We start from the raw sequence: 10,507 nt of genomic DNA, 5'->3' as shown, positions 1-10,507 counted from the left end.
TTTCAGAGATATTGCCTTGTTGTTTTGTTTTGTTCACTTTCTGATTTTGTTTACAGTATTTTTAAAATATACATTTTATTGAGATTGTAAGCCTCTGTATCTATCAACTGAAAATTGAATGAATACTACTTATTAGCCATAAATAATAAAGGGATAGTTCCCTCCATATTTTAGCAGAAGACCAAGCAAAGAAATAGAGCAAGGTGGAAGGAAAGAGAATCAATGGCAGGGTGGATGAACCAGTGGTGGTGGGTACATTGTAGAACTTGAAAGACCAGGTTAGGGGCAGACATTGATGAAGAAAAATCCATGTAATTGTTAACGGTTGACATTGACTTGAAGGCAATAATCAGTCAATGCCTACTGAATTGATCTCATATAATGCTGTATTTCAATTTTTCAGGTAGCATGGCAATAATTGTGGGCACAGGTATACTTCGTGGAAATTAATTCAATAAACAAAACGCTTGGCAAATTATGTCTGTAGTATGAGTCACAAATCTGAGGTATTCATAAAAACCAGAGCACTGCCAAGCTGCACTCTCTGCTTTCCTCCCTGTGTAAAAAAGCCTTTGGAGCCAGCAATCACACAATCTGGAGGGATGCTGAAGAGTGATAGGCATACCCTTTTCGGCTTCCCAGACCCTTTGAGTAGAGCAATTAGTTGGTTGCCACACATTTTATGTAAAGGATGTCTCAGTCTTACTTGGTAGGTACCATGTTGCACGAGGAAGTTGCCTGTCATCAGTAGGATTCAAGTAGCCTTTGGACAAAGTTGAGAGAAAGGTGACTGGTCACAAAGGAGCTCCTTTTGCTGAAGACTTACAACAGTAGTGCTTCACCTCTTAAGAAACCAGGAGGAGACATTCCTTCTCAACACTGTTGTGCTCTCCTGGCTCCTTGGTCATCCTCCAATCAGCTGGAGCTGATAATCCTGGCAGTTTTATAATCCCACTAATTGGCCAAACAGAGTAAGTATCCCCTTCCCACTTCCTGGTTTGTCTTTGGGAGCTTTATTTATATACAGGTAGTCCTTGACTTACAACTGTTTGTTCAATGATGATTCATAGCTACTATGGTAGTCTCGGAAGAAGTATTTTATGACATGTATTTACACACACTCACACCATCCTCATGGTCACATGATCACAATTTGGGCACTTGGCACCTGGCACTCTTTTGGACAAAGTTTAGAGAAAGATGCACTTGGCACCTTTTTGACCACTGACAGGATCATATGGTCACGTGACCACGATTTGCAACATTTTTATGCATTAAGCATTTATTTAAGCATTTATTGAGAAGCTGGATTCGCTTAATAACCATGTGATTTGCTTAACCACAGTGATTCATTTTATAACTACCATAAGAATGGCTGTAAAATCCATCCTAGTCACATTTGACTCGATTTACAACTGAAATTTCAGTCCAAAATGTGGTCGTAAACCAAGAACCTGCTTTCAAATTAAAGGCTACAGAACTCTTAAAACAGCTCTGGTAAGTAGAATTACAAAACACCGAACAATAAAAAAATACAAATCATACATCCAGAAGACAAACTATACGTAAGAACATTTTGCATAATGATTCAACCACCATTCTATTTCAAGCTCTTGGGACAATAATAGCCAGGTTTCAAACGGCTTTCTGAATATCTTTCTGAATACAATGGGAGCTATATACCATAGGTCTCTGCAGGATGCTTATTCCACAGGCTGACTCTACAACAGAGATCAGAAATGTGTAAAATGGCACTTGGCACTGGGTGCCTTCTGACAGAATGTTGCTGCCAACACCTCTTAACTAATCTGCCATCTATGTGAGAAACAGCAAATGCTGCAAAGTAGCTTTTTCATTATGAAAGAGGTGTGCCTAGAGGTGGGCTGCTGCCGGTTTGTATTGGTTCATGCAAACCAGTAGTTCCGACCAGTAGGTGCGGGTGGACCCACTCACTCGACCCGGGACTATACTGCCCTACATCACCGTGATTTTGAAGCCGTGTGCATGCACACTCACATTTTCAGTGCTGGGCAAACCGATTGTTACATTATGTGACTACCCACCTCTGGCCGCCCCCATGGTTTCCCCTCTCCTCAATGCTTGGAGATTCTGCTGTAGACAGGAGATGAGGGCTTTGGGCTTCAAGGACATATTAATACGACTTAAATGGAAAACAGTAAACAGGACCTGTTCTGGTTAGAACTTGTGTAGGTAGAGAGGGAAGGGAAGGTTGAATACAATCTTATAGGGAAGCTAATTTGTCCAGAAGCTACAGCCGTAGGTGAGATCTCACAGGTCCATCAGATGTATACTCAAAATTGAATTAATCTTAGAATTTGCTCCCACGCTGCCACGGATGAGCCAGCAGTAAAGTCTGAATTTTCTACAGTTACTTTTATAAAGAGAAAATTTCAATCCAAAATAAATATGGAACAAGAATGAGCATGGTAGCCTTAAAAAAATAAAATCCAAATTCCAAGAATTATGAAAAACTAAAGCAAGTTCCCAGTTCCCATTAAAAATATAATTTTATAAAGCTGCAAGCTTCTATCATTGCAACCCCAACAAAATCAGTAGTTTTTAATTCGTCACATTCATTGATGGGTTTGAAAGCTTTAAGAATCCTTAGCCTACAGGAATATGTAGATAAAGCAGTTATAGATTTTTGTTTTAGCAGTTATAATTCCAAATACAAACTGCTTCTAAGACCAAGGAGCAGAAACAATGACATCCTTATTTGCAGGCACTTTTCAGACCACATAATAGGTTACAAGATCTTGTTTGCTTAAAGGAAAATACATTAAACACAGTAATTCCAGGAAGTAAGAAAGTCAACGTAATTGCATTCAAAAAAGGACAAGTTTTGTCCAAAATCTTTTATTTACTATAAAGACAAAACCACCAAAATAGGTACAAATTATACTATAAAATTGGTTCAAAGGGGTAAAAACTTTTAATTAAAATATCTTGATATATTTAAAATAACAAAGATAATGAAGCCAAATTTTCTTAACCCAGAGATCTTTAAAATTTACTTGCACAGTAAGGTGCTAAGAAGTTAGCCCTTAAGCCCTGGAACTCTTAGGAATCAGTCACATAGCAAATATAATTTCAATGTGAAAGTGAACTTTGGTAGAAGAAAATCTATAGGATACCTGAGGTAGTAGAAACTGGAATAAACAGCAGTAGACGTTATTTACAACTTAGGTACCAAATAACATTAAGAGCACAAAAATAATTACATAATACAATTTTCAGTCCAGCTTTGATCCAAAGAAAATAAGATTACATCACATCTGCATTTAAAAACACAATTACCAGCAAGCGGAGGAAAATGCAAACAAACTCAAAGAATGCTTTTAGACAACTAGAGGTGGTCCAGGTTTGATATGTGAAAGACATGGTGATCTAGAAGGATAATACTGATTAGCTTGAGGTTTGTCAGTTTATATAATTGACATTTAAGTCCAAAATTGTATTTATCTGACAAGCGATCTTCCAGTACATGAATTGGCAAGAGTGCATCCTTTAAAGCTTGCACAGAAGAAACGTAAAAACAATATGATTGGAATAAAGACAAATTCTAAAATGTCAAGAAACAAGTCAAATACATACAAAGCTACAAAACTTCACATTTAGATTTTTTTAACTCTTCAAAGTCTCCCAATAATAATAATAATAAAAAAGCAAAGGAATGTAACATTTCAAGAAGAAATACACATCCATCTTTAATGACATTGCTCTTGATTAACTTTAGCATGGTCATTGTGTAAACCTCCATTAACTTTGTTTCCAATTTTAAAAAAATTGTACATTGCCTTAATTGTACAGTATTATAGCTTATCAAGTTTGTCCTGAGCCTTTGATCATAACCAATTTCTGATCAATATTTCAACTGGCTTCTGAAGAGTTAAAATTGGAACAGTTATTTTTAACAAAAGTTGATTAAACACAATCAAAACTTTACTTCAAAAAAATTGCCAGAAAGTAAAAGAAGAGCTGCCATTTTCCTTCAATATCCCATTCATCAGAATTTAAAAAACCTGCCATTGAAATCATCAATGGCACTTTTTTTTTTAAAGTTCTGCATTCTTGGTGCAAAAATATTTCAAGGCTATTTAATTTCATTGCATAAAAATTTAAATACAACTTTTTAAATGGCTCTTTTCCATTTTAAAAGATAGTTCCCAATAACTTAATTGTCAACTTTTATGTATTTATTTTTCGTATTTCCACCCTGCCATAATCCAAATTGTAAATGAAGGGGCTGTGCAAGGAACATGCTTCAAGGCCATACGATCGGCTTGTCGTCTGTAGCTGCAATGTCATGCCCACTGACTCATTCCCAATTTTAGAACCCCTCCACTTGTTTTTAAGGGAAGACACCTAAATAAGCAATAATGTCTTCTCCTGTTTTTTGTTTTAATTAAAATAGGATTCTATTTTCAGGGAAGGCTGTTAATGTGGGGATAAAGACACAGTTCGTAGGAATTGTTTCTGGGGGTTTCAGGCACGACTCTTTACAAGTGCCCATGATGTATTTCTCCTTATCTGAATGGGTTCACACCAAGTCAGAGCACAGCCCCAGTAAAAAGATGACAAATGGCATAAGGAAAACAGCAGGAAAAACAGCAAACATAATGCAATGCTAAGAGTAAGGCTGAATTTAAAGCTTCAGCTTTAAATAGAATAGAAGTTGGGTATCAGAAGGCAGTATGACACAATACTCCTTTCTACCACAATGTTACCATGAGCTGTGATATTAAAAAGGGCTTCAAAACAGAACATTCACTTGGTCCTTGGCTATGAAGTTCTGTTATTCAAAAAAACTTGTGCACTCCTACCCCAATAACACATCTTGTTAAAAACACTGACTCAGGGGCAGCATTTTATAGCAGGTTTCAAACCAATTTTAACCATATTCTTTTCAGTAAGCTGTCCAGCAATAATTAGCTCGAACTTAATTCTAGCTACTTGGGTTTCTTTTAAAAACATTTTTCCCTGAATGTGAAGAAAAGATAAAATGAAACTACACAGTGGTAACTTCCAAAGGACAGTTACAAGACTAATAGTAAGTAAGTCAACCACAGCTGCCATACTTAGTGACTAAAGCAGGCAAAGGTGATTTTCTTTTTCCAAATTTTCTTTTTCCACATAAAGAACAAGTTTCACCATAATATAGACACGAACTTTCTTTAAAATTGATTGTTGGAATTTGCATGTTCTGAAAAAAACAACACAGTGATAAGTTTTTAAACGGCTTTTTAGCCACTCAAATGCTAATATCGCTGAAGAAATGCTTTAAAATAAAGTTTTTTAAAAATCACGTTTTCCACTAAATAATCATGCAGATCTAAAAGAGGAATTGCTTCTCTGTTCATGAACAGACACATCTTTGAGAAAGGCACAGTTTACATATTTCTGCACAATTTGTGAAATGTTACACATATTGAACTTATGTCAAGATCTCGATTTGTCAGTCACATACATATAGGTCCTCTACTGACCTCAAGTCCTCAAAACATATAATTAAGGCCGGCAGAGCAATTAATACACACTGCTATGCAAACCTGCACAGGAAGACCAGCACTTTATATTTTCAGTAGCATCAAGTTCAGTGTATCCCCAGTTTTCTACAACTACCACATAGTGCGAAAGACAGGGTGTTTTAACAACTCCCTTGCTGGGGGTCTGTCCTGAGGTTGGAGCTCCAAACATCGAAGTGCCACATCCCTTAAGCCTGGAGTCAAATGCAGTGGGATTGTTGGAGCTGTAGTTGCACTAGCAATCTACAATTAAACAGAAAATAATAATTACATAAAAAAGCCCAAAACAACAGATTATATTCTGCAGAGCATCTTAGTATTTGCACTGCTGACAATGTACACATTAAGTTTATTGCAGTTGATTCTCCTTATTTGCAGATTCCATATTTATGAATTCGCCTACTTTTTCAAATTTATTTATAACCACAAAATCAAGAGTTATGGTCTTTTGCAATCATTTGTGGACATGCAAAACAAACAAAAAATTGAGTCACTCTACACAGACATTCCCAGCTGAGGTTTCAGTATTCAAAACTTCAGTGTCTGCGGCAACTTATAGAACAGAACTACCAAAAATCATAAGAATTGACTATATATTGACAGTATAAATACATGTGTTCATGGTGGAGGATATATGCATACTTTGCAGCACATTTTCAGACTGTTCAGTAATTAATCCCTGAGACACAATAGGCAAGAAGCAGTGGTGGAATTCAAAATTTTTTACTACCTGTTCTGAGGGTGTGGCTTGGTGTGGCTTGGTGGACGTGGCAGGGGAAGGATACTGTAAAAATCTCAATTCCCTCCCCACTGCAGGGGAAGGTTACTGCAAAATCTCCATTCCTTCCCAATCAGCTGGGACTCAGGGGTGGGGCCAGTCAGAGGTGGTATTTACCAGTTCTCCGAACTACTCAAAATTTCTGCTATCGGTTCTCCAGAACTGGTCAGAACCTGCTGAATACCACCTCTGGCAAGAAGACATTTGCTCTGTTTTTCTTTTCTTTTTCTTTTTCACTGCTATTTTTTAAACTACTGGAATTTACTCCTACCCCTTTAAAAGTAAAATAATAAATTGGAATCCTTGCATATGATGTGGCTATTACAGAAATTTTTTCTCAAATGGACAGAATTCTTAAAATATAAGAGATTCCTAATCACCTTTTGAAAAGGATATATAATGTTCTTCACATCCTTTAGTTTATGTACATGATTATCATTTAGCCTAATCCAGCTATCTGCTGCAAATTCCTTTCCTCTCAAGTTCTAATGACAAATTTACACTGCACTCTTGGGCATGTCAATGGCCTTTGAATGGAAGAAGCTCTCAGTGCATTTCCTCAACTATAGGCTTTACACGTTTTCTCTTACGGATCATTTTACCTTAAATATCAAAGCAAGATGATTGGAATGTTTCTCTGCGTTCCAGGGAGGCTTAGCGCAAGCCATTTCTATAATAGCACAGCCGACACTCCACACATCACAGCTTCTGCCATACTGTTGGCCTCTTAACACCTAAGAGAGGAAAAAATAAATGAGATTAACTTTTATTCATCAATGGAGCATCTTTAAAAAAACAGTGTAAAATACTTTATCATGAGATTAGCCTAAAATAGTAGGACACCATCATAAAATGTCACAAGAGATTCCTTTATTTCAGTATCCATAAAACACTGTCCCTGAAAATATTACTCTTACTATTAACCCTTGCAAATTCCAGATCAGAGCATAAATGTCAACTTTATAGATTTTCTTCAGCTTTTGCTATATTTTAGAAATTCCATGAAAGTTAAAAACTTGTTCCTGTGAGACCAGTGGCCCCATTAACTTTCTTCGAAGGAAATGGAGGACTATTTGTGGTTCCCAAAGTGCAGAAATTCTTTGTTTAAGAGCAGCTGTCTAACATGAACTCTGCTTGACAGCAAAGAAAGAAAATGCCAGTTGTATTACGGGAGACAAGTCAAGGTATTTTTCTATTTATTTCCAGAACAATGTTTCTTAAAACACAAGCAGCAATGCTCACTTGTAGCTTGGTCTTAAAGGATACTTCACATATCATCACAAAACAGGCTGGTCCACTAATATTATAATGGGGAAGAGGCTTTTAAAACTAACATTGAAAGAACTTTGTACCTACATACAGGGGAGAAGAATTCAGATAAATGAAAATGTAGATGCAACTTCCTGATTTGGGACACCATTTCATATTACTATGGTGATACGGTCATTAACTATTTCAAGTTAAGAAAAAACTGAGCAAGGATATTGGGATATGATTATGGCTGGTATTGCCATACAAATTATGCATATGTCTTTGGATGATGTCCCAATATATAGGTCAAGGGTGGGAAACTATGGCCCTTTTATGACTTGTGGACTTCAAGTCCCAGAATTCCTGAGCCAGCCATGTTCCCCACCTCTGCCATAGGTGGTAGATGAATGTTAAATTATTCAAAGTCAATCAAACTCTGAATATTGAGAGGGCAAAAATGGGAACTATTTCAATCAGTTCTTGTCAGTTTCTTTGAAATAGGTGGCTGGTTGGCCTATGTGAGAATCATGAAATTGGATTTTGGCTTGATCAAGGAAGGCTCTTCTCATATTCATGTACCCTCCCAAATAAGCGTTCATGGAATTAAAGAAAGGTTAAGTTAAAAGTTGTTAATATCTCTTTTCCCAAGATGAAATCTTACCTCTGGTGCCATAAATGCAATCGTCCCCAATAACTGTCCTTGAAATTCTCCAGCACCAGTTCCTTTTGATGCCAATCTAGCTGCAGCTCCAAAATCAGCAATTCTTAGCCTATGACCTGTGCTATCAATTAACAAGTTGGCACCTGTTGGCATTATTAGAAAGGCAATTAAGTGATGAAAGAATGCAAAAAAATCAAGAACATCTATTAATCGAAGTAAAGAATAAAAATCTACTGAAGGCCCAACAGACGAAACAAGAATACAGAAAAGATGTGATAAAATCAAGAATGGAGAGTTGGCAGAACAAAGCACTGCATGGCCAATTTCTGGAAAAAATAAAAGATAAAGTGGACAGTGAACAAACTTGGTTATGGTTAACAACAGGTACATTAAAGAAAGAAACAGAGTCACTAATCCTGGCTGCGCAAGAACAAGCTATCCGCACAAATGCCATTAAGGCCAAAATAGAAAAATCCTCTGATGATGCCAAATGCAGACTTTGCAAAGAAGCTGATGAAACTGTTGATCACATGCTCAGCTGCTGTAAAAAAATCGCGCAGACTGATTATAAATTGCGGCACAATTCAGTAGCACAAATGATCCATTGGAATTTGTGCAAAAATTATAATATCAAAACAGCAAAAAACTGGTGGGAACATCAGCCTGAAAAAGTCACCGAAAATCAGATGGTCAAGATCTTGTGGGATTTCCGTATACAAACCGACAAAATACTGGCGCATAATACACCAGACATCACACTGGTTGAGAAAAATAAGGTCACAATCATAGACATCGCAATACCAGGTGATAGCAGGGTCGCCGAGAAGGAACATGAAAAAATCGCAAGATACCAGGACTTAAAAATCGAAATTCAACGACTATGGCACAAACCAGCAGTGGTAATTCCAGTGGTAATTGGCACACTGGGTGCTATTCCAAAAGCACTGGAATTACATTTAAAACAGTTAAAAATTGACAAAATCACCATCAGTCAAATGCAAAAAGCCGCACTGCTTGGATCTGCACGCATATTAAGAAAATACGTTACGACGTCCTAGGCCCCTGGGTGGGGCCCGACTAGTAACCAATGCCAAATCCGGCGAAACAACTGGCCGCTGTGATACAATTGTATAATAATAATAATGGAATATACGATAAATTAGAATCAAAGAACAGAATAACAATCTTGATATTTGAACAGTTTTAGACGCAAGGCTTTTTTATTGCTGTTGGATATGTCTATTAGAGTTGTTCCCAAATTTTATTATGATTTCTAAGTTAAAAGAAATAGTAAGAAAGCAAAAACTAAATCCAATGTTTGTGTGTGTGTGTGTATGTGTAAATGCCCCAAACTCTATGGCCTCCCCAAGATACACAAAGAAGGAACACCACTCAGACCCATAGTCAGCTCCATAGGCTCACCTCTACAGAATCTTGCCAAATTCCTCGCCAAACAACTCCAACCCTATGCAGAATCCATCACCTCATACATACAAAACTCACTCCACTTCATAGAAACAATAAAGAAACAAAACCTACAACCTAGCGACCTACTTATGAGCTTCGATGTCATATCCCTCTTCACCCAAGTGCCTATAAAAGAAGCCTTGACAGCTATCCAGAATAAACAGAACCCCCCTAAACACATCCTGGACCTGACCAACCACTGCCTAACCAACACATATTTCATCCATAATGGACAAAGATACAAACTGCTAGAAGGAGCACTCATGGGATCACCCCTCTCACCCGTCATCGCAAACTTATACATGGAACATTTTGAAACTAACGCTTTAGATAAATCTGAACACAAACCCAAACTCTGGCTTAGATATGTTGATGACACTTTTGTGATTTGGCCACAAAGGAAAGAAAAACTGGACAACTTCCTCACACATCTCAACAGCCTACACCCCAAAATACAATTCACTATGAAAATAGAAGCAAACAACCAACTTCCCTTTCTGGACGTCCTAATCTACAAAAAAACAGCCCTAGTCAACAAACGAGCCCCATCCACCACCCAGGCCGTTACAACACAAAACAACAACGGACACACATCCAGCATCAATCAGCACCAATCTACCATAAAGCCACACATCCAATCAATCCACTTGCTGAAATGGGCCAGCACTCCACCCACCCCCTACCAAGATTTGTAGAGAGAGGGCAGCTCCAATCACGCTTTAAGCCCAAAACACCAGCCTGAAGATGGCGAATGAGACCTCACCGAAACGTTGTCAAGACAATCTCAATCTTACACGGGAAAAG

At 37.5% G+C, this 10,507-nt stretch overlaps 1 protein-coding gene across 2 annotated transcripts in view; it reads right to left on the bottom strand.

The window, feature by feature from the left end:
- Positions 1-2,861: 2,861 nt before the first annotated feature.
- The window catches only part of MAP3K1 (mitogen-activated protein kinase kinase kinase 1), a 74,858-nt gene continuing 67,212 nt past the window's right edge, over positions 2,862-10,507 (bottom strand). For both annotated transcript variants that reach the window (XM_087715515.1, XM_087715516.1), the window contains exons 18-20: positions 8,237-8,379; positions 6,927-7,058; positions 2,862-5,789 (exon numbers count right to left, since the gene is read on the bottom strand). In XM_087715515.1, coding sequence (XP_087571641.1) covers positions 5,640-5,789; positions 6,927-7,058; positions 8,237-8,379 — 425 coding nt within the window. In that variant the 3' untranslated portion in view covers positions 2,862-5,639. The remainder of the gene's footprint in view (positions 5,790-6,926; positions 7,059-8,236; positions 8,380-10,507) is intronic.

The sequence above is a fragment of the Thamnophis sirtalis genome, unplaced genomic scaffold (assembly GCF_051295495.1).
Source record: "Thamnophis sirtalis isolate CommonGarterSnake01/CBP01778 unplaced genomic scaffold, rThaSir2_p1.2 scaffold_5, whole genome shotgun sequence".
Classification (NCBI taxonomy): domain Eukaryota; kingdom Metazoa; phylum Chordata; class Lepidosauria; order Squamata; family Natricidae; genus Thamnophis; species Thamnophis sirtalis.
Note: the sequence above shows the minus strand (reverse complement) of the source record. Positions and strands in the feature narration are given on the sequence as shown.